Source organism: Cherax quadricarinatus, chromosome 87, assembly GCF_038502225.1.
Source record: "Cherax quadricarinatus isolate ZL_2023a chromosome 87, ASM3850222v1, whole genome shotgun sequence".
Classification (NCBI taxonomy): domain Eukaryota; kingdom Metazoa; phylum Arthropoda; class Malacostraca; order Decapoda; family Parastacidae; genus Cherax; species Cherax quadricarinatus.
Window position 1 is genome coordinate 1,690,177 of NC_091378.1, and position 26,177 is coordinate 1,716,353.

A 26,177-nucleotide genomic window follows, 5' to 3' on the forward strand; every position below is an offset into this window, starting at 1 on the left:
TCCCTCGTGTATGAAGTGAAGGTGTGCATACGTCTTGGTTCCTTTACATTTATTATCTCTACTGCACTCGTTGCATGTTTTGCTTTTCACTGGAGGTACTTTGCACCATCTGCCAAGTCTCTTGTTTACTTCTGATGTGTTGCTCTCGTTGCAGCGTTGCTCCGTGTTGTTGCCACGTCTGTTTCTGGTGCTGGGGTATTGAGGTCAGCCCAAGACTGACTTAAGTCTACAAGTAACATCCACACTGGGGAATTAGCTATATATCAAGGCAAAATAATGATGATAATACATGCACCTCCACTTCCTCCTGCTGCTCCTTCTCTTCTTCCTGTTGCTGCTCCTCCTTCTCCTCTTCTTCTTCCTGCCTTTCTTCCCACTCCTGCTCTTGTTGCTGCTGCTCCTCTTATTCCCCCTCCTCTCATGTTTCTCTTCTTCCTCCTACTCCTTATCTTCATCCTCCTATTATTGTTGTTCATCTAAGTCTTCCCGACACGTCATAAATGCTAAAACCACATCACAACACTGGCTATAAATGTAGTCATTTGATCAACAGTGATGAGTGAAAGATGAGAAGGTTCCCTTAGAGGCAGACACCGCTGGGAGATCCTGTTGTCGAGACAATGTGAGCCCTTGTGTTGGTACTCACATACCTGACCTCACCAACACTTACAGTGAGTCCTTGTGTTGGTACTCACATACCTGACCTCACCAACACTTACTCACAGTGTGAGCCCTTGTGTTGGTACTCACATACCTGACCTCACCAACACTTACTCACAGTGAGTCCTTGTGTTGGTACTCACATACCTGACCTCACCAACACTTACTCACAGTGTGAGCCCTTGTGTTGGTACTCACATACCTGACCTCACCAACACTTACTCACAGTGAGTCCTTGTGTTGGTACTCACATACCTGACCTCACCAACACTTACTCACAGTGTGAGCCCTTGTGTTGGTACTCACATACCTGACCTCACCAACACTTACTCACAGTGTGAGCCCTTGTGTTGGTACTCACATACCTGACCTCACCAACACTTACTCACAGTGTGAGTCCTTGTGTTGGTACTCACATACCTGACCTCACCAACACTTACTCACAGTGAGTCCTTGTGTTGGTACTCACATACCTGACCTCACCAACACTTACTCACAGTGTGAGCCCTTGTGTTGGTACTCACATACCTGACCTCACCAACACTTACAGTGTGAGTCCTTGTGTTGGTACTCACATACCTGACCTCACCAACACTTACTCACAGTGTGAGCCCTTGTGTTGGTACTCACATACCTGACCTCACCAACACTTACTCACAGTGTGAGCCCTTGTGTTGGTACTTACATACCTGACCTCACCAACACTTACAGTGTGAGTCCTTGTGTTGGTACTCACATACCTGACCTCACCAACACTTACAGTGTGAGTCCTTGTGTTGGTACTCACATACCTGACCTCACCAACACTTACAGTGTGAGCCCTTGTGTTGGTACTCACATACCTGACCTCACCAACACTTACAGTGTGAGCCCTTGTGTTGGTACTCACATACCTGACCTCACCAACACTTACTCACAGTGTGAGCCCTTGTGTTGGTACTCACATACCTGACCTCACCAACACTTACTCACAGTGTGAGCCCTTGTGTTGGTACTCACATACCTGACCTCACCAACACTTACTCACAGTGTGAGCCCTTGTGTTGGTACTCACATACCTGACCTCACCAACACTTACTCACAGTGTGAGCCCTTGTGTTGGTACTTACATACCTGACCTCACCAACACTTACAGTGTGAGTCCTTGTGTTGGTACTCACATACCTGACCTCACCAACACTTACAGTGTGAGTCCTTGTGTTGGTACTCACATACCTGACCTCACCAACACTTACAGTGTGAGCCCTTGTGTTGGTACTCACATACCTGACCTCACCAACACTTACCCACCTCCTCTGACACATCTACCTCCACCATCAACAACACAACCTTGATGCTGGTGAAGGGCTCTTGATTCAAGGAACTGGAGCCACCCTCAATTTCCTCGAGTCAAATTTGATTAACTCCCATTTTCCAGGAGCTGCATGGCCTCCTGGGAGTTTAGCGCTTCCCCACGATGATAACAGCACACACAACAACAACAGTGTGACAGTTTATTCAGACACACATACATACAGGGCGAGGCCAGGAGCTGTGACTCGACCCCTGCAACCAAAACTAGGTGATTACGGCTTTAATAAAATGTATGCCAGGGCTCCCAACGCTAAGAGAAACAGGGCTCTGTCACTTAAGAGACAGGCCAGGAGCTGAAACACGACTCCTGTAACCAACAGATGATGAACCCTCCACTAATTGACCTTTCTAAAGTTACACTGAGATTCCATAATTACGTCGCATTTCAAGGAATTAATTATATTTGGGTAATCTAACTCCTAATGAGTTTAATTAGCTACCTGGCACTGCTGTTGGGATCCCAGCTATCTGGCACTGCTAGTGGGATCCCAGCTACCTGGCACTGCTGTTGGGATCCCAGCCACCTGGCACTGCTGGTGGGATCCCAGCTACCTGGCACTGCTGGTGGGATCCCAGCTATCTGGCACTGCTGGTGGGATCCCAGCTACCTGGCACTGCTAGTGGGATCCCAGCTATCTGGCACTGCTGGTGGGATCCCAGCTACCTGGCACTGCTAGTGGGATCCCAGCTACCTGGCACTGCTAGTGGGATCCCAGCTATCTGGCACTGCTGGTGGGATCCCAGCTACCTGGCACTGCTAGTGGGATCCCAGCTACCTGGCACTGCTGGTGGGATCCCAGCTACCTGGCACTGCTAGTGGGATCCCAGCTACCTGGCACTGCTAGTGGGATCCCAGCTACCTGGCACTGCTAGTGGGATCCCAGCTACCTGGCACTGCTAGTGGGATCCCAGCTACCTGGCACTGCTGGTGGGATCCCAACTACCTGGCACTGCTAGTGGGATCCCAACTACCTGGCACTAGTGGGCTAGTGGGATCCCAGCTACCTGGCACTGCTAGTGGGATCCCAGCTACCTGGCACTGCTGGTGGGATCCCAGCTACCTGGCACTGCTAGTGGGATCCTGGCACTGGTGCTGCGCGTGGGATCCCAGCTATCTGGCACTGCTGGTGGGATCCCAGCTACCTGGCACTGCTGGTGGGATCCCAGCTACCTGGCACTGCTGGTGGGATCCCAGCTACCTGGCACTGCTAGTGGGATCCCAGCTACCTGGCACTGCTGGTGGGATCCCAGCTACCTGGCACTGCTGGTGGGATCCCAGCTACCTGGCACTGCTGGTGGGATCCCAGCTACCTGGCACTGCTGGTGGGATCCCAGCTACCTGGCACTGCTAGTGGGATCCCAGCTACCTGGCACTGCTGGTGGGATCCCAGCTACCTGGCACTGCTAGTGGGATCCCAGCTACCTGGCACTGCTAGTGGGATCCCAGCTACCTGGCACTGCTAGTGGGATCCCAGCTACCTGGCACTGCTGGTGGGATCCCAGCTACCTGGCACTGCTGGTGGGATCCCAGCTACCTGGCACTGCTGGTGGGATCCCAGCTACCTGGCACTGCTAGTGGGATCCCAGCTACCTGGCACTGCTGGTGGGATCCCAGCTACCTGGCACTGCTAGTGGGATCCCAGCTACCTGGCACTGCTAGTGGGATCCCAGCTACCTGGCACTGCTGGTGGGATCCCAACTACCTGGCACTGCTAGTGGGATCCCAACTACCTGGCACTGCTAGTGGGATCCCAACTACCTGGCACTGCTGGTGGGATCCCAACTACCTGGCACTGCTAGTGGGATCCCAACTACCTGGCACTGCTGGTGGGATCCCAACTACCTGGCACTGCTAGTGGGATCCCAGCTATCTGGCACTGCTGGTGGGATCCCAGCTACCTGGCACTGCTAGTGGGATCCCAGCTACCTGGCACTGCTGGTGGGATCCCAGCTACCTGGCACTGCTGGTGGGATCCCAGCTACCTGGCACTGCTGGTGGGATCCCAACTACCTGGCACTGCTGGTGGGATCCCAGCTACCTGGCACTGCTAGTGGGATCCCAGCTACCTGGCACTGCTGGTGGGATCCCAGCTACCTGGCACTGCTGGTGGGATCCCAGCTACCTGGCACTGCTGGTGGGATCCCAGCTATCTGGCACTGCTGGTGGGATCCCAGCTACCTGGCACTGCTAGTGGGATCCCAGCTATCTGGCACTGTTGGTGGGATCCCAGCTACCTGGCACTGCTAGTGGGATCCCAGCTATCTGGCACTGCTGGTGGGATCCCAGCTACCTGGCACTGCTAGTGGGATCCCAGCTACCTGGCACTGCTAGTGGGATCCCAGCTATCTGGCACTGCTGGTGGGATCCCAGCTACCTGGCACTGCTGGTGGGATCCCAACTCATCAGTAATGTCAATGTGTGATGGGATCTCGACTAATTTAAATTATAGAAGAAATCACGTCATGGTTAGCCAGGGATCCTGGCTATAAATATATTAGGAATCTATATACTACACAAGCATTACACTTTTAACAATAAAACACGTGATTAAAAACGTGAAAAATGCCACAGTGAAAACAGGAAATAAAACCCGAGAACTTTCACGTGCTTACATACATCTTCAGAGGAATAGAAAGACAAGAGAAGCATATTGTATATGTTAAACACTGAGGTGACACCTCACTCGGAGGTGACAACACCTCACACAAACAGGTGTTGTCATCTCGGAGATGTCACCTCAGAGTTTAAACATATAAAATGCGCCTCTCTGGCCTCATCTTCTCTGCTGGGTCACCACACAGAAAAGACCCGGGCCGGGACCCGTCCTGGCGAACCTACCTGTACCTGCCTCGTCTTCCTATTCCTCTGAAGATGTGTAATTACATGAAAGCGCTCAGGTTTTATTTCCCACTTTCACAGTGGTATTTTTTTTCAAGCTGATCTATATATGAAAAAATCAATTATTTCGATTAATTGCAGAAATTATTTACTTGTAGGTTACCTGTTGTCGCTTTCGGGGTCAGCGCCCCCGTGGCCCGGTCCCAGACCAGGCCTCCTGGTTGCTAAACTAATCGATCAAGCTGTTAGTGCCTGCGCCATCCGCAGTCCAACATGTACACCACAACCTGGCTGATCAGGAAATGTATTTGAGGAATTTGTCAAATTTCCTCAAGAAAACAGCTAGGATTTTGCTGGTAATTTCCTTTATGCACGATGATGAGTCGTGGTTCCTCTACACTTACCGGGCTCTCTGTATACTCATCACTTCCCTGCTTTTCAACGGAGGTATCAAGCACTGTCTGCCAAGCTTCTTATCATATATAATGATTTCATTGTGCAGCCTTGAGACCACTCAATTCAATATCTTCCAGGTGCACATTATAATGTATCTTTCTCGCTTATGTTTCAAGGAGTACAATTCAAGGGACCGTTTTTATACGAGCGGTGAAAGTTCTCTGAACATTTTTCAGTTCTGCAATTTCTCCTGCCTTGAAGACGAACCATTTGTATATAGCAATATTACAGCCTAGAGAGAACGAGTGACCCGAAGAGTGTCATCATTATTTTAAAGGTTCTAGTTATCCGACCATATTTCTTCCAGTTGTGATGATAATATTGTCCTCCGTAAATGTGAGACCTTCTTGCATTATCACTCCCAGGTCTCTCACGTTAAACTAATACAATGCTGAGTGATTGATCATCTTGATGGTACTGGAATGGTATGCAGTACCATCAAGATGATGAATTAGACACAAGTGCAAGATCTGGGTATCTTTATTTTGTAGACGTTTCGCCAACCAGTGACTTCATCAGTACAACACAGGGTCAGGAGCACAATACTGAAGAGGAAGATGAGGTAATCAATCCCTCAGCCTAGCAACCTGGCAACAACATCCTTGAGTGGGTATTAGTGGGCATGGCACTCGTCCATTGCCCAGGTCTTACCCCCACACCCCTACCCGAACCTGCACACTATCACTCACGCCCATTACTCTTGTCTGGTTACTGCAGTACTAGCCCACCTTGCCTGCCCACACTGTTCGGTAAAAGGCATCCACCGCTGCACGCCCACGACCCACCACTCCCCGCCCACGACCCACCACTCCCCGCCCACGACCCACCACTCCCCGCCCACGACCCACCGCTCCCCGCCCACGACCCACTACTCCCCGCCCACGACCCACCACTCCACGCCCACGACCCACCACTCCCCGCCCACGACCCACCACTCCACGCCCACGACCCACCACTCCACGCCCACGACCCACCACTCCACGCCCACGACCCACTACTCCCCGCCCACGACCCACAACTCCACGCACACGACCCACTACTCCCCGCCCACGACCCACCACTCCCCGCCCACGACCCACCACTCCCCGCCCACGACCCACCACTCCCCGCCCACGACCCACCGCTCCCCGCCCACGACCCACCACTCCACGCCCACGACCCACCACTCCACGCCCACGACCCACCACTCCACGCCCACGACCCACCACTCCACGCCCACGACCCACCACTCCCCGCCCACGACCCACCACTCCACGCCCACGACCCACTACTCCCCGCCCACGACCCACCACTCCACGCCCACGACCCACCACTCCCCGCCCACGACCCACCACTCCCCGCCCACGACCCACCACTCCACGCCCACGACCCACCACTCCACGCCCACGACCCACCACTCCACGCCCACGACCCACTACTCCACGCCCACGACCCACCACTCCACGCCCACGACCCCCCACTCCACGCCCACGACCCACCACTCCACGCCCACGACCCACTACTCCACGCCCACGACCCACCACTCCACGCCCACGACCCACCACTCCACGCCCACGACCCACCACTCCACGCCCACGACCCACTACTCCACGCCCACGACCCACCACTCCACGCCCACGACCCACCACTCCCCGCCCACGACCCACCACTCCACGCCCACGACCCACTACTCCACGCCCACGACCCACCACTCCACGCCCCCGACCCACGACTCCACGCCCACGACCCACCACTCCACGCCCACGACCCACCACTCCACGCCCACGACCCACTACTCCACGCCCACGACCCACCACTCCACGCCCACGACCCACCACTCCACGCCCACGACCCACCACTCCACGCCCACGACCCACCACTCCACGCCCACGACCCACCACTCCACGCCCACGACCCACTACTCCACGCTATAAATATAAAGATATACTTATATGAACCAGATACATTACAGTCGCTGCGCGATCCCAAAGAAATATCCCCGTATTGTATAACCCCAGCCCCCTCTACCTCAACACACACACACTACTAGAATAGTACAGAGTCTTCAACACATACTATCAGAATAGTACAAAGTATGGAACACATTTTTAACGCAGTAACAGTTAACACCGAAGATTTGAAGTGAATTAGAAGAAACGTTAAGTCATCATATGGAATATCACATTTTTTAAATAAACTAGTCAAAACAGGACATGTATAGGTCTAATCTGATTCAAAGTTTTTATTAAGCAATAAATCAGGTTAAATTGGACATACATAGGCCTAGTCTAATTCAAAGCTTTCACTAAGCTTGAAGCCGGTCAGAAGTTGCATCAAGTTGATCAATGTTCCAACACTGATCAACTTGATCAGTGTTGCAATACTGATCAACTTGATCAGTGTTGCAATACTGATCAACTTGATCAGTGTTGCAATACTGATCAACTTGATCAGTGTTGCAATACTGATCAACTTGATCAGTGTTGCAAGGTTGATGCTAATTTGGACGATACAGACTGAAATTATCGCACGAACATAAGAATTTAAATTTTCCCAATTTCTTCCAAGAAAAAGCAAATATGGGCCTACACAGGCCGTAATAAATCCAAACTTTTCTCTAGAAACATTTGAAGTTGTCGTAACTACTGAGTTCATCGTGAAATACTTGACGATATCCAGGTAATCCAGGTATCCTCACTGCTCTACTGAAGTCTCCCAGCTCAGGCTGACAGATCCCATCAGTTGATGCAAGAAACTCGTCCTGTGTGCTGAAATATGACGGGGAAACACACCTACCTTTATTTCCTGCTATTATATAACAGAAGGTAACAAAGTGAGCTTTAGTTATCACTATCATATAACTTAAGGTAACACAGCTTTAGTTACTACTATCATATAACAGAAGGTAACACAGCTTTAGTTACTACTATCATATAACAGAAGGTAACACAGCTTTAGTTACTATCATATAACAGAAGGTAACACAGCTTTAGTTACTATCATATAACAGAAGGTAACACAGCTTTAGTTACTACTATCATATAACAGAAGGTAACACAGCTTTAGTTACTACTATCATATAACAGAAGGTAACACAGCTTTAGTTACTATCATATAACAGAAGGTAACACAGCTTTAGTTACTATCATATAACAGAAGGTAACACAGCTTTAGTTACTATCATATAACAGAAGGTAACACAGCTTTAGTTACTATCATATAACAGAAGGTAACACAGCTTTAGTTACTATCATATAACAGAAGGTAACACAGCTTTAGTTACTACTATCATATAACAGAATGTAACACAGCTTTAGTTACTACTATCATATAACAGAAGGTAACACAGCTTTAGTTACTATTATCATATAACAGAAGGTAACACAGCTTTAGTTACTACTATCATATAACAGAAGGTAACACAGCTTTAGTTACTATCATATAACAGAAGGTAACACAGCTTTAGTTACTATCATATAACAGAAGGTAACACAGCTTTAGTTACTATCATATAACAGAAGGTAACACAGCTTTAGTTACTACTATCATATAACAGAAGGTAACACAGCTTTAGTTACTATCATATAACAGAAGGTAACACAGCTTTAGTTACTATCATATAACAGAAGGTAACACAGCTTTAGTTACTACTATCATATAACAGAAGGTAACACAGCTTTAGTTACTACTATCATATAACAGAATGTAACACAGCTTTAGTTACTATCATATAACAGAAGATAACACAGCTTTAGTTACTACTATCATATAACAGAAGGTAACACAGCTTTAGTTACTATCATATAACAGAAGGTAACACAGCTTTAGTTACTACTATCATATAACAGAAGGTAACACAGCTTTAGTTACTACTATCATATAACAGAAGGTAACACAGCTTTAGTTACTACTATCATATAACAGAAGGTAACACAGCTTTAGTTACTACTATCATATAACAGAAGGTAACACAGCTTTAGTTACTATCATATAACAGAAGGTAACACAGCTTTAGTTACTATCATATAACAGAAGGTAACACAGCTTTAGTTACTACTATCATATAACAGAAGGTAACACAGCTTTAGTTACTACTATCATATAACAGAAGGTAACACAGCTTTAGTTACTATCATATAACAGAAGGTAACACAGCTTTAGTTACTATCATAACAGAAGGTAACACAGCTTTAGTTACTATCATATAACAGAAGGTAACACAGCTTTAGTTACTACTATCATATAACAGAAGGTAACACAGCTTTAGTTACTACTATCATATAACAGAAGGTAACACAGCTTTAGTTACTATCATATAACAGAAGGTAACACAGCTTTAGTTACTATTATATAACAGAAGGTAACACAGCTTTAGTTACTACTATCATATAACAGAAGGTAACACAGCTTTAGTTACTATCATATAACAGAAGGTAACACAGCTTTAGTTACTATCATATAACAGAAGGTAACACAGCTTTAGTTGCTATCATATAACAGAAGGTAACACAGCTAGCTGTAGTTACTACTATCATATAGAAAAAGGTTACGGAATACCGTTGGTATACCAAATTTAATATAAAGAATATATTAAGCGTATTAGGCACGAGTGTTTATGATGTGAGAAGACGGAAAGAAACTGTAAATGAAAACCAAATATGAATCTGAGGCAGAGGAACGTTAGTAATAGGGAAGGAGGGTTAGGTCAGCGGTTTACGCACTGGCCTGGAGTTTTACGACTCACTAGCCATGGGTTCTAACCCATCCGTACCCTGGTTTGTTTACAATCGTGTTATTATGATTTCGTGAGTCGTGACTATCTGACGAAAGGGAGCTAGGAGACTTTGAAACAAAGTTATTATTACTATTTTTATTGGGAGGCTGAGGGAACTCTGCAAGGGTCTGAAGTCCCCATAACACCGCCCCTGTTTAGGAAGCACTGTTGTCAGTCTTTGGTCGATGAACAAGATGGAATGCACCAGATACGGAAGAAATACAAACGTGTTTCCTACCTTCATTATGTACGTGTTCACTGTGGGGAAGGAGGGCAGGTTCCTGCGTCTGCACTAGGTGCCAGTCCTCCCCACTGCTACACAGGTCCTCTTCAGGTTCACACAGCGGAGGCAGCTCAGGGGGGTAACAGTGAGTGATCTCGGCAGCTGTAACACAGATTACAGCTGCTTCACAATCAACGTCTGGTTCGCTGTTCGCGCCGTCGTTTTCGTTGTCTTCGTCGGAGTCTGAGTCGATGTGCGGGATGGAGTCAAGAATGCTGGCGACGGATGCCGCAAGGGTCGTGGTTCCCCCCGGGTCATCAGTGAGGGAGGCTGAGGTCGCTATGTAACTGTGGGAGATGTCTGATGCTGCCTGAGGGGCCCCACCCTCACTAGTGGTGGAGGCTGGTACAGGGGCCCCACTCTCACTAGTCGTGGAGGCTAGTACTGGGGTCCCACCCTCACTGATGCAGGAGAAGGATGCAGAGACCCCACCTTCACTAGTGGTGGAGACTGCTGCAGGGACCTCATGAAGACTTGTAGTGGAGGCCAGTGCAGGGACCTCACCAACACTAGTAGTGGAGACTACCACAGGGACCTCACCCTCACTAGTGGTGGAGGCTGGTACAGGGGCCCCACCCTCACTAGTGGTGGAGGCTGGTACTGGGGCCCCACCCTCACTAGTGGTGGAGGCTGGCACAGGGGCCCCACCCTCACTAGTGGTGGTGGTTGGTACAGGGGCCACACCCTCACTAGTGGTGGAGGCTGGTACAAATACCTCACCAACACTAGTGGTGGAGGCTACCACAAGGACCTCATGAAGGCTTGTAGTAGAGGCCGGTACAGGGACCTCACCAACGATAATGTTGGAGGATGGTGTAGGAACTTCACCTTCACCACCACCACTCCTCGCCTCGGCAGGATTATCGTACCTGTATATCAAAGTTTCCTCAGAGACTGACCTGGGAACACCACTCTTTCCTAAGGCGGCGTTGTCACTGGCGTCAATCACCAGACTGGGGTTTAATATTACACTAGTATTATCCTCCTCGCTGGAGCCTATACTTCTCGACGCTGCCGACAAGAGACTCTCCCGAGAGGCCCAGGCGTTAGATTTGACGTAAGAAACAATTTTGGCACAAGCTAAACTAGGGGACTCGTACAAGTCGTCAGGCTCGCTCTCCACCGGCACTTTTTCCTTCGCTGTTATTTCACTCCGTCTCCAAGTCTTGCCGTCTCTCGCCGCACAATTACAGGACCCTGGAGGGCGACACTCCAGCGCTAGCGATGCTCGACGGTGTCGTAGGAAAGTCTTGTAGTTACGAGTTTCCATCTGCGGAGCGTCGGGTGTTGACAATGACCTTAAAAGTATCTTGTGAACGGCAGGAATAGTAGAGCCACCAAGATCCCGGGAGGTGGAGCCGTTGACTATATCGCGTCTCCTGTGACCGATCACTTTGGACCTCAAATAGCGATACTCTTGCTCCTTCCATTCTATTGTTTGGCACGCACCAAATGCCTCCTTCACGTCATCCAGGTTCCCTCCAGCGTCTCTCTGACCTCCATCACCATCTTCACCAACCTCCAGTGTGTGGCACTGAAGTGACTGGTGCTTCCTGCCCTCTAGAGCAGCTCTCACTTTCTTCAAGACGCAAGTCAAGTCTGTGGGAGACTCACAGGAACCTGCCATGCTGTTCATCTACCATAAACACTCTACTTTCCATTGATCCACAGATAATTTTCTGGCACTAAAAGTAATCGTTTTTACTGCTATTTTTATTCGTCAGGTAAACACCTGACACAAGTTTTCGTCATAAGAACAAATGAAGGTAGGGGTAGCCGATGGTCCTACGACGGACCACCGCTGGCTTACCCGTGTTGATCCCAGTGCTCTGAGTAAACAGCCGGAAGCCGTTTTTTTTATATCCAGAGACGGACTGGTAAGTTGGCTTTCCTAGTCATGATGTTGCCTGCAGGCTGCGACTGCAACTACTGAATGAAGATGAAGACTTAATTCGGATTAGCAACCTCAGGATAACCTCACGATAACCCATGGAAGCCAATCACTCAGGCTTGTTATGGTTGGGGTCCTATTTTGATCCTTCCTCAGGATGCGACCCATAACAGTTAATTAGCTCGTAGAGTCTATATTTACAGCTACGTAACAGGAACAGCTGGTGTTAGAGGTGCCCATGCATCTCTTCTCTCACAAGGCTCCACCAGAATGGAATGGCTGAGTTACCAGGCAGGTGACCTGGATGGCCTTACATAATCCACCTCTCACCAACCACACACACCACCTGAAAAATAAGACAAAACAGATTTAGTCCTGACCATTCATCAAGAAAATAAATTAAACAAAAATTTTTACAGGGTGAAATGAATCAAGAATAAAAACATGAAGATGATAACACAGGTAGAGACAGGGAGGAGAGATCTGAGAGAGAGAGAGAGAGAGAGAGAGAGATAGAGAAACAAGAACCTAATAGTGTTAACAAGAGTAAGCCTGAATAAATTTACGAGGTATTCAGGAAAACCGGTTAGCAGGACTTAAGTCCTAGAGGTGGGAAGTACAGTGCTTGTACTCTGAAGAATGGCTGGGGAATGTAGGAGAGTTATCTGAATTGAGAGTCCCGATCACTGCTGGCTAACCAGTTATTGAATGAATGATGGTAAAAGTGTATCATTCTTTGAAAGGGTCGAGGAATACAGGCATATGTTTACACAACGCCAAATAATACATTCACACACACACACACACACACACACACACACACACACACACACACACACACACACACACACACACACACACATATTTAAGAAAGGAAACAGAAACGAGGCACTAAACTACAGACCTGTGTCTCTGACATGTATTGTGTGCAAAGTCATGGAGAAGATTATCAGGAGGAGAGTGGTCGAACACCTGGAAAGGAACAAGATTATAAATGAAAACCAGCATGGGTTCATGGAAGGCAAATCCTGTATCACAAACCTCCTGGACTTTTATGACAAGGTAACAGAAGTAAGACACGAGAGAGAGAGGTGGGTAGATTGCGTTTTCCTAGACTGCAGGAAGGCCTTTGACACAGTTCCCCACAAGAGATTAGTGCAGAAGCTGGAGGATCAGGCGCATGTAAAAGGGAGGGCACTGCAATGGATAAGGGAATACCTGACAGGGAGGCAGCAACGAGTCATGGTACGTGAAGAGGTATCACAGTGGGCGCCTGTTACGAGCGGGATCCCACAGGGGTCAGTTCTAGGACCAGTGCTATTTTTGATATATGTGAACGACATGATGGAAGGAATAGACTCTGAAGTGTCCCTGTTCGCAGATGACGTGAAGTTGATGAGAAGAATTAAATCGGATGAAGATGAGGCAGGACTGCAAAGAGACCTGGACAGGCTGGACATGTGGTCCAGTAACTGGCTTCTCGAATTCAATCCAGCCAAATGCAAAGTCATGAAGATTGGGGAGGGGCAAAGAAGACCGCAGACAGAGTATAGGCTAGGTGGACAAAGACTACAGACCTCACTCAGGGAGAAAGACCTTGGGGTGACCATAACACCGAGCACATCACCGGAGGCACACATCAACCAAATAACTGCTGCAGCATACGGGCGCCTGGCAAACCTGAGAATAGCGTTCCAATACCTTAATAAGGAATCGTTCAAGACACTGTACACTGTGTATGTTAGGCCCATACTGGAGTATGCAGCACCAGTCTGGAACCCACACCTGGTCAAGCACGTCAAGAAGTTAGAGAAAGTACAAAGGTTTGCAACAAGGCTAGTCCCAGAGCTCAAGGGAATGTCGTACGAGGAAAGGTTAAGGGAAATCGGACTGACGACACTGGAGGACAGAAGGGTCAGGGGATACATGATAACGACATACAAGATACTGCGGGGAATAGACAAGGTGGACAGAGATGGGATGTTCCAGAGAGGGGACACAGGGACAAGGGGTCACATCTGGAAGCTGAAGACTCAGACGAGTCACAGGGACGTTAGGAAGTATTTCTTCAGTCATAGAGTTGTCAGCAAGTAGAATAGCCTAGCAAGTGAAGTAGTGGAGGCAGGAACCATACATAGTTTTAAGAAGAGGTATGACAAAGCTCAGGAAGCAGAGAGAGAGAGGACCCAGTAGCGATCAGTGAAGAGGCGGGGCCAGGAGCTGAGTCTCGACCCCTGCAACCACAATTAGGTGAGTACAATTAGGTGAGTATACACACACACACACACACACACACACACACACACACACACACGCGCACACACAAAATGCGAGAAATCACGAAAGCACTTGGATATTCACTATTTTTCATAGTGGTTGTTTTCCATATTCTAATATCACCCGTTTCTGTGAAGATCTTATTGTATATATGTATGTATCATATATATGTATATATATATATATATATATATATATATATATATATATATATATATATATATATATATATATATATATATGCGCACACACACACAATACAGTCTCAAGCGTTTGTGTATTTGTCTGTATTCGTCAGAAGGTGGAGAGTTAAGGAGAGTGTTCAAGAAAGTGACTGTAAGGTTGAGTGTGTACTTGACATTTAATATGATCATGGAAGGTATATGCCAAACTATCAGGTGTACTTGTAACCAAGCGTAACTCTGCTCCCTGCAATATATGCTGGCTCTACTCTCAGTGATCCGCCGATAATCCACTGATCTACAAAGCTTTCTATTTGTATTTCCATGACTCTTATTAGATGATTTATGTACAGTGGTAAATGTGTGTTAATTTAGTGAACACAAGGAGTGATGGAGGCTCCGTTCTCCGTATCTGAGACTAACAAACTATATGTCTCACATTTCTAAGATGGTGGCTGACGGCAGATATAATAATAATAATAATAATAGCATTACTAGTAGCAGTAGTAATAGTAGTACCCGTAGTAGTAGTAGTAGTAGTACTACCACTTCCACCACACCAACCACCACGACCGCTACACCAACTACCACGACCACCACACCTACCACCACACCAAACACGACCATCACACCTACCACCACACCAAACACGACCACCACACCAGCCGCGACCACACCAACCACGACCACCACACCTACCACCACACCTGGCACGACCACCACGATCAACACACCTACCACGACCACAACCACGCCTACCACGACCACACCTACGATGACCACCACACCTAGCACCACCACTACACCTACCACCATCACCACTACAACTACCACACCTACCACCATCGCTTCACCTCCCACCACCACCACTACACCTGCCACAACTCATTACATCTCTTCCCTAAGTTTTAACATCTGCCACAACGCCACATCACCCTCAACACCCGTCACAGTACCTCAACACCCGTCACAGCACCCTCAACACCCGTCAAAGCATCTCAACACCCGTCACAAGCAATATCCCCTTGAAACGGCCCCCATTAATATTTTTCCTCTCCCTTTCTTCCTCCCTGGAGTGCAGCTTAGCTGCTTCACCTGTAGCGGAAGCCAGCGCTTGAGATTACCTGTTTATCAGGAAGGTAGCGAGCTAGGGAGGGAGGGTAGATGGAGGGAGGGTAGACGGAGGGAAGGAGGGAGTGGGGGAGGGAAGGAGGGCAGAAGAGGGAGGGAAGGAGGGCAGAAGAGGGAGGGAAAAGATGGAGCATTATAGGGAGAGAAAAGATGGATGGAGTATTACATGAAAGAGGAGGAAGACAGAGATACACACAAAGAGAGAGACAGAAACAGAGAAAGAGACACACAGAGAAAGACACACAGAGAAAGACACACAGAGAAAGAGAGAGAGAGAGAGAGAGAGAGAGAGAGAGAGAGAGAGAGAGAGAGAGAGAGAGAGAGAGAGAGAGAGAGAGAGAAGTTATCTCACACCTTCAAAACTTTCACTTTTTTATCCATGACCTGAAAGAGATGTTTGGAAACAATTTTAGGCCAGTTAACCTCCCCTCCCACACCACCACCAACACCGCTACCACCATCACCAACACCACCATCACACCAACACCACTACCACCATCACTACCACCACCATCACTACCACTACCACCATCACTACCACCATCACCACCACCACCACTACTACCACCATCACCACCAACACCACTACCACCATCACTACTACCACCATCGCTACCACCACCAACAACACCACCACCATCCCAAACACCAACAACACCACCACCAACAGCAACACCACCATCACCAACAACAACACCAACACCACCACCACCACCCCCAACACCAACAACAGTAACACCACCATCACCAACAACAACACCAACACCACCACTACCTTAACCAGCAAGTCATGGCATACAATTCTCCTAATTCTCTGGAAAACGATCTTAAATTCCAAGACATTAATTAAGTAACAGGTTGCACAAATCTTCACCACCGAGTGAGTCATCCAGACTCATAACTGCAACCATTTTTAAATGTCTTACAATCAACAGTCTTCAATTATTTATCTCCTGTGTTCCGTCAGAAATTGAAAAAAAAATATGTAAATATATGGAAGTGAGAAAACGTCTCGACAGCAGGTGTTAGTGTCGATGTAAACAACGTGGGCAAGGTGACAGTGTTGATGTAAACAACGTGGGCAAGGTGACAGTGTTGATGTAAACAACGTGGGCAAGGTGACAGTGTTGATGTAAACAACGTGGGCAAGGTGACAGTGTCGATGTAAACAACGTGGGCAAGGTGAGTGTCGATGTAAACAACGTGGGCAAGGTGACAGTGTCGCTGTAAACAACGTGGGCAAGGTGACAGTGTCGATGTAAACAACGCGGACAAGGTGACAGTGTTGATGTAAACAACGTGGGCAAGGTGACAGTGTTGATGTAAACAACGTGGGCAAGGTGACAGTGTTGATGTAAACAACGTGGGCAAGGTGACAGTGTCGATGTAAACAACGTGGGCAAGGTGACAGTGTCGATGTAAACAACGCGGACAAGGTGACAGTGACGATGTAAACAACGCAGACAAGGTGACAGTGTCGATGTAAACAACGTGGGGAAGGTGACAGTGTCGATGTAAACAATGCCGACAAGGTGACAGTGTCGATGTAAACAACGTGGATGTAAACAACGTGGGGAAGGTGACAGTGTCGATGTAAACAATGCCGACAAGGTGACAGTGTCGATGTAAACAACGTGGGCAATGTGACAGTGTCGATGTAAACAACGCGGACAAGGTGACAGTGCCGATGTAAACAACGTGGGCAAGGTGACAGTGTCGATGTAAACAACGTGGGCAAGGTGACAGTGTCGATGTAAACAACGTGGGCAAGGTGACAGTGTCGATGTAAACAACGTGAGCAAGGTGACAGAGTAAGAGAAGACAGCAGGTGTTAGGCACCTTAATATTACGTCTTGTTCCCACCAGGTGAGGAAGTATATAACGGGGTTCACCTTTTTCCCGTTTTCCTTCGTGTTACTTTCGAAGCTTAGGTAATTTTTTTAAGACCCGCGTCAGGAAACACTTGTCCTCTTTCCTGACGAACCTTACCTAACCTGAGGAATTTTTTCACAGGAGAAACAAGAGATTTTTTCCCCTGACGTTCGTCTTAAATTATAACCTGTTCCGCCTATGGTCAACTGATGATACCTTTCCCTGGTTTACCCTTCCAAGGATGAAAAAAAAAATCATACAAAATACTGACGTGATGTAAACAGAGACAAATGCAGTGTAAAGATATCCTTTTATTGGAATCCACTGCATGGGCGTCTCGCCCTTCCCGTAGCTGGGTTGGTAGCGCACTCACAAATCATGTTCCGTGGTTCGATCCCCGGTACGTGTGGAAACACTGGGGCGTGTTTTCTTAAGACACCTGCTGTCCATTTTCACCTATCAGTAAAATAGGTACCTGGGTGTTAGTCGACTGGTGAAAGTTGCATCCTGGAGACAAAACTGAACTAAGTTGTGGGAAATGCTCTGCATAACCAGGGACTTTGTGTAGTATGTCAGTGATGTTAGCTATGGTCTGTATAAATTGTATCATAACAATGCCCCGTTATCCTTTTTTTTCACTTCACAGGAAGTCGAGCTACAATAAGTTGATGAATTTCTAACTACTTTTCATTCGAGTCAAAAATTACAAGAAAAAATTATGGCCTTTAATATTATATTGTTCTTAGAACATCAATTATAAGTTTTCAATTTTCTCTGGTATCTTACGAGAGCAATAATATTTACAGAGAACTATGTACAGGACCTTAAGGTTTCATTTCCACTCACACGAATAAAGTTACAAGTTATTACCCGGAGATTTTCAGATCACCGGTGAATATATTTGACTTGGGACGTAATATACAGATAAGTCCCCCCACGATCACCTTCTTAAGTATAATGTAAAGGAATACAACTCTGTTACAACAGAGGACTTCCAAGCAATGCACCTTGAGCTGTAGAGCAGCTGCTACTGCTTGCTGAGTGAAGGGATAACCTGGCATAAGGTAGGTCATGTAACACAGAGGTAGCTCGGGTTAACCAGAGACTGCTTGTTACACTAGTGCTTAACAACTCGCACTGTTACACTTAATATAAGATTTTAAGATCATTTAGTATATACAATAATTTTACATGATGCCGTTAAGTAATTTATGTTGGCCACAGATAATATTATACAGTCGGACTTCCTTACTTTAGCTGTTAATAAGGAAGAGCACAATATGATATTAAGTAAAATTGGCACAAAGTAATGTGGAAGGTGACCAGGCGTAACACCCTATAGACACGACCTCCCTCCACTAGTAGGTTTGTCCATTGGTGACTCCGCCTACCACTGCTCCACCTCATCTCTCATCAGTACATAACACCCATCTCCGAGAATATGCTTCACTTTTGTCAAGATTGATGGATCGAACACATCGACTCCAGACTGAAGGACTGACTACCTCAAACTCCCAATCTTCCACCGTTTTCTGCACCGGACTGAAGAAGCCACTGCCTGGTGACACGTTTCCAAAATAAAGGTACCCAAATGTTGCACAAGTGTCACATTTATCGACTTTGCACGAAATAACTGCCTGGCTGCTGAAGCCATTACCCAAGACATGGTCAGACAATGTGATCACATCTTCTGGTAGAAATAAAACAATAATAACTAATTTTTAAAGGGATGGAGGGGTAAGCCAGTGGAAGGCCTCGGTCAGATGACAAAAAGCTCCAGCTGCGGGTCATCATATGACTAAAACCAGCGTCAGGAAACACTTGTCCTCTTTCCTATCAATCTTACCCAACCTCCCTGGTAACACGCTCAAGATATATTCAAGACAGATAAAATAGATCTATAATATCTAGCCTTAATATATATATATATATATATATTATATATATATATATATATATATATATATATATATATATATATATATATATATATATATATATATATATACATATATATATATAAGCAAATGTTGGAAGGCAAAGTTGCAGGTGGTTATCATGAGTGTGTATCCCACATGATAAGATAACATGATAGGCTACCTCTATCATACACTCAGGGAAGACTGAATATATTAAAATACTCCATGGAGTTGTTCCAGTCAGTGTGAAAGTGATTAAACACTCCATGGAGTCATTGCTGTCAGTCTGAACGTGATAAAACGCCCCATGTAGTTCCTCCCACCAGTCATGCAGTTCCTCCTACCAGTCATGTAGTTCCTCCCACCAGTCATGTAGTTCCTCCCACCAGTCATGTAGTTCCTCCCACCAGTCATGCAGTTCCTCCTACCAGTCATGTAGTTCCTCCCACCAGTCATGTAGTTCCTCCCACCAGTCATGCAGTTCCTCCCACCAGTCATGTAGTTCCTCTTAAACTTTGACATTCTCGTAACTGTGAGCGTCTTCATTCACAATATTTTTTTCTGGAAAGGAGAGTGTGGGTCCCTGAAGGCCCTTGGAGGCCCTGAAGATCTAGTGGCCAGTCACAAACGCTGATGGAGTTAGGGGCCACACTAACAGCAGTATGTTAGGGGGTCACATACACACTCCAAGTTCTAGAGTATGTTAGGGCCACACACACTCCAAGTTCTAGAGTATGTTAGGGCCACACACACTCCAAGTTCTAGAGTATGTTAGGGCCACACACACTCCAAGTTCTGCAGTATGTTAGGGCCACACACACTCCAAGTTCTAGAGTATGTTAGGGCCACACACACTCCAAGTTCTAGAGTATGTTAGGGCCACACACACTCCAAGTTCTAGAGTATGTTAGGGCCACACACACTCCAAGTTCTAGAGTATGTTAGGGCCACACACACTCCAAGTTCTAGAGTATGTTAGGGCCACACACACCAAATTCTAGAGTATGTTAGGGCCACACACACTCCAAGTTCTAGAGTATGTTAGGGCCACACACACTCCAAGTTCTAGAGTATGTTAGGGCCACACACACTCCAAGTTCTAGAGTATGTTAGGGCCACACACACTCCAAGTTCTAGAGTATGTTAGGGCCACACACACTCCAAGTTCTGCAGTATGTTAGGGCCACACACACTCCAAGTTCTAGAGTATGTTAGGGCCACACACACTCCAAGTTCTACAGTATGTTAGGGCCACACACACTCCAAGTTCTAGAGTATGTTAGGGCCACACACACTCCAAGTTCTACAGTATGTTAGGGCCACACACACTCCAAGTTCTAGAGTATGTTAGGGCCACACACACTCCAAGTTCTACAGTATGTTAGGGCCACACACACTCCAAGTTCTAGAGTATGTTAGGGCCACACACACTCCAAGTTCTGCAGTATGTTAGGGCCACACACACTCCAAGTTCTAGAGTATGTTAGGGCCACACACACTCCAAGTTCTGCAGTATGTTAGGGCCACACACACTCCAAGTTCTAGAGTATGTTAGGGCCACACACACTCCAAGTTCTAGAGTATGTTAGGGCCACACACACTCCAAGTTCTAGAGTACGTTAGGGCCACACACACTCCAAGTTCTAGAGTATGTTAGGGCCACACACACTCCAAGTTCTGCAGTATGTTAGGGCCATACACACTCCAAGTTCTGCAGTATGTTAGGGAGAGGGAGCTGATGTAGCCGAAAGTTCTTAGATTGTAAATGAAGTTAGGAACCTTAACTTAACCTTGTAAAACTGTGTAAAAGAGAGAGAGAGAGAGAGAGAGAGAGATCACACTTGAGGCTGGGCCTTAAATTCCCAAAGACCACAATGGAAATAAGTCAGTTTGACTTTTTTTTGGGTTATCCTGGGTAATTTACACTATGCATGATAAACGTATTTATGAGTACCTATGCCTAAATAAACTTACTAATTTACTTAATTCCTCACGTAAACATCCCAGGGGAAAATGGATAACAATTATTCATTCTATTTCTCTCTCTCTTTACACGGGGTTTTACAAGGTTAAGGTTCCTACCTTTATTTACTAGCTAAGAGCTGTTACCTACACCAGAGCTCTCTCGCTCTCTCTCTATTTATCTCTCTCCCTATCTTTGTCTGGTTTCTTTATCCATTCTACTGGACAAGCAACTTCATTCCAGTCTTCAGGTATATTTCTATACTTGCTTTCAAACTAAGTTGCATCTCTATTACACTCATCTATTATACGATAGACAAGCACGAGCAACAGGTATAAGGAAACATGGCTAATGTCTCCAATCGTCCCAGGATCGAACCCTGGGCCTTCGGTTGAGAGCCAAAGGCGCTATTCACGGTCCTCCACCTAGTCCACGAGTCAGGAATGGAAGGATGACCAAGGAAGTGGTGCATACATGAGGTGAGAGAGAACTTGTGCATGGTGGGAATAAAACACAAGCACAGTCTACAATTTTTTATTTTTGAAGAGACGTTTCGCCACTTGTGTTTCTAATAAGACTGTATGAAATGTTCTGTAATAACCCACAGGGAGACACAAGCTCAGGAGATTAATTCAGCTGTATGTTTCGCTCCTCTTCAGGGGTCGTCTTACATAAGAACACAAAACAGGAAGAGCACTGCAGCAGGCTTACTGACCCATACTGGACAGGACCTTCTCAAACCTAAACCCACTGACAAAAATAGTTGCCCAACCCATTCCCACTGTTACCCGAACCTATTTTCAATGCTGCCCAGATTAGCAGTTCTGCTGAAGAGGACCCCAGAAGGAGGTCGAAATACACAGATCAGTAAATTTTCCGAGTTTCTGTCTCCATGTGGGTTATTACTGAGCACTGACAAGTGTTCACTTGTACAACTTGTGTTTCATACTTGTACAACTTGTGTTTCATACTTGTATAACTTGTGTTTCATACTTGTACAACTTGTGTTTCATACTTGTACAACTTGTGTTTCATACTTGTACAACTTGTGTTTCATACTTGTACAACTTGTGTTTCATACTTGTACAACTTGTGTTTCATACTTGTACAACTTGTGTTTCATACTTGTATAACTTGTGTTTCATACTTGTACAACTTGTGTTTCATACTTGTACAACTTGTGTTTCATACTTGTATAACTTGTGTTTCATACTTGTACAACTTGTGTTTCATACTTGTACAACTTGTGTTTCATACTTGTACAACTTGTGTTTCATACTTGTACAACTTGTGTTTCATACTTGTACAACTTGTGTTTCATACTTGTACAACTTGTGTTTCATACTTGTATAACTTGTGTTTCATACTTGTACAACTTGTGTTTCATACTTGTACAACTTGTGTTTCATACTTGTACAACTTGTGTTTCATACTTGTATAACTTGTGTTTCATACTTGTACAACTTGTGTTTCATACTTGTACAACTTGTGTTTCATACTTGTACAACTTGTGTTTCATACTTGTATAACTTGTGTTTCATACTTGTACAACTTGTGTTTCATACTTGTATAACTTGTGTTTCATACTTGTACAACTTGTGTTTCATACTTGTACAACTTGTGTTTCATACTTGTATAACTTGTGTTTCATACTTGTACAACTTGTGTTTCATACTTGTACAACTTGTGTTTCATACTTGTATAACTTGTGTTTCATACTTGTACAACTTGTGTTTCATACTTGTACAACTTGTGTTTCATACTTGTACAACTTGTGTTTCATACTTGTATAACTTGTGTTTCATACTTGTACAACTTGTGTTTCATACTTGTACAACTTGTGTTTCATACTTGTACAACTTGTGTTTCATACTTGTACAACTTGTGTTTCATACTTGTACAACTTGTGTTTCATACTTGTACAACTTGTGTTTCATACTTGTATAACTTGTGTTTCATACTTGTACAACTTGTGTTTCATACTTGTACAACTTGTGTTTCATACTTGTACAACTTGTGTTTCATACTTGTACAACTTGTGTTTCATACTTGTACAACTTGTGTTTCATACTTGTACAACTTGTGTTTCATACTTGTATAACTTGTGTTTCATACTTGTACAACTTGTGTTTCATACTTGTACAACTTGTGTTTCATGCTTGTACAACTTGTGTTTCATACTTGTACAACTTGTGTTTCATACTTGTACAACTTGTGTTTCATACTTGTACAACTTGTGTTTCATACTTGTACAACTTGTGTTTCATACTTGTACAACTTGTGTTTCATACTTGTACAACTTGTGTTTCATACTTGTACAACTTGTGTTTCATACTTGTACAACTTGTGTTTCATACTTGTACAACTTGTGTTTCATACTTGTATAACTTGTGTTTCATACTTGTACAACTTGTGTTTCATACTTGTAAAACTTGTGTTTCATGCTTGTACAACTTGTGTTTCATACTTGTACAACTTGTGTTTCATACTTGTACAACTTGTGTTTCATACTTGTACAACTTGTGTTTCATACTTGTACAACTTGTGTTTCATACTTGTACAACTTGTGTTTCATACTTGTATAACTTGTGTTTCATACTTGTACAACTTGTGTTTCATACTTGTACAACTTGTGTTTCATGCTTGTACAACTTGTGTTTCATACTTGTACAACTTGTGTTTCATACTTGTACAACTTGTGTTTCATACTTGTACAACTTGTGTTTCATACTTGTACAACTTGTGTTTCATACTTGTACAACTTGTGTTTCATACTTGTACAACTTGTGTTTCATACTTGTACAACTTGTGTTTCATGCTTGTACAACTTGTGTTTCATACTTGTACAACTTGTGTTTCATACTTGTACAACTTGTGTTTCATACTTGTACAACTTGTGTTTCATACTTGTACAACTTGTGTTTCATGCTTGTACAACTTGTGTTTCATACTTGTATAACTTGTGTTTCATAGTTGTACAACTTGTGTTTCATACTTGTATAACTTGTGTTTCATAGTTGTACAACTTGTGTTTCATACTTGTACAACTTGTGTTTCATACTTGTACAACTTGTGTTTCATACTTGTACAACTTGTGTTTCATACTTGTACAACTTGTGTTTCATACTTGTACAACTTGTGTTTCATACTTGTACAACTTGTGTTTCATACTTGTACAACTTGTGTTTCATACTTGTACAACTTGTGTTTCATGCTTGTACAACTTGTGTTTCATACTTGTACAACTTGTGTTTCATACTTGTACAACTTGTGTTTCATACTTGTACAACTTGTGTTTCATACTTGTACAACTTGTGTTTCATGCTTGTACAACTTGTGTTTCATACTTGTATAACTTGTGTTTCATAGTTGTACAACTTGTGTTTCATACTTGTATAACTTGTGTTTCATAGTTGTACAACTTGTGTTTCATACTTGTACAACTTGTGTTTCATACTTGTACAACTTGTGTTTCATACTTGTACAACTTGTGTTTCATACTTGTACAACTTGTGTTTCATACTTGTACAACTTGTGTTTCATGCTTGTACAACTTGTGTTTCATACTTGTACAACTTGTGTTTCATACTTGTACAACTTGTGTTTCATACTTGTACAACTTGTGTTTCATACTTGTACAACTTGTGTTTCATACTTGTACAACTTGTGTTTCATACTTGTACAACTTGTGTTTCATGCTTGTACAACTTGTGTTTCATACTTGTATAACTTGTGTTTCATAGTTGTACAACTTGTGTTTCATACTTGTACAACTTGTGTTTCATACTTGTACAACTTGTGTTTCATGCTTGTACAACTTGTGTTTCATACTTGTACAACTTGTGTTTCATACTTGTACAACTTGTGTTTCATACTTGTACAACTTGTGTTTCATGCTTGTACAACTTGTGTTTCATACTTGTACAACTTGTGTTTCATACTTGTACAACTTGTGTTTCATACTTGTACAACTTGTGTTTCATGCTTGTATAACTTGTGTTTCATACTTGTACAACTTGTGTTTCATACTTGTACAACTTGTGTTTCATACTTGTACAACTTGTGTTTCATACTTGTATAACTTGTGTTTCATACTTGTACAACTTGTGTTTCATACTTGTACAACTTGTGTTTCATACTTGTACAACTTGTGTTTCATACTTGTACAACTTGTGTTTCATACTTGTACAACTTGTGTTTCATACTTGTATAACTTGTGTTTCGTACTTATACAACTTGTGTTTCATACTTGTACAACTTGTGTTTCATGCTTGTATAACTTGTGTTTCATACTTGTACAACTTGTGTTTCATACTTGTATAACTTGTGTTTCATACTTGTACAACTTGTGTTTCAGACTTGTACAACTTGTGTTTCAGACTTGTACAACTTGTGTTTCATACTTGTACAACTTGTGTTTCATACTTGTACAACTTGTGTTTCATGCTTGTATAACTTGTGTTTCATACTTGTATAACTTGTGTTTCATACTTGTACAACTTGTGTTTCATACTTGTACAACTTGTGTTTCATACTTGTACAACTTGTGTTTCATGCTTGTATAACTTGTGTTTCATACTTGTACAACTTGTGTTTCA

The 26,177-nt window shown here is 44.7% G+C and overlaps 1 protein-coding gene across 4 annotated transcripts in view; it reads right to left on the reverse strand.

The window, feature by feature from the left end:
* LOC128703789 (uncharacterized) overlaps positions 1-26,177 on the reverse strand; it is a 662,970-nt gene that overhangs the window by 540,878 nt on the left and 95,915 nt on the right. For 2 of the 4 annotated variants that reach the window (XM_070103721.1, XM_070103724.1), the window contains exon 2: positions 10,300-12,581. In XM_070103721.1, coding sequence (XP_069959822.1) covers positions 10,300-11,980 — 1,681 coding nt within the window. In that variant the 5' untranslated portion in view covers positions 11,981-12,581. The other 2 variants (XM_070103723.1, XM_070103722.1) reach the window with 2 other exon arrangements.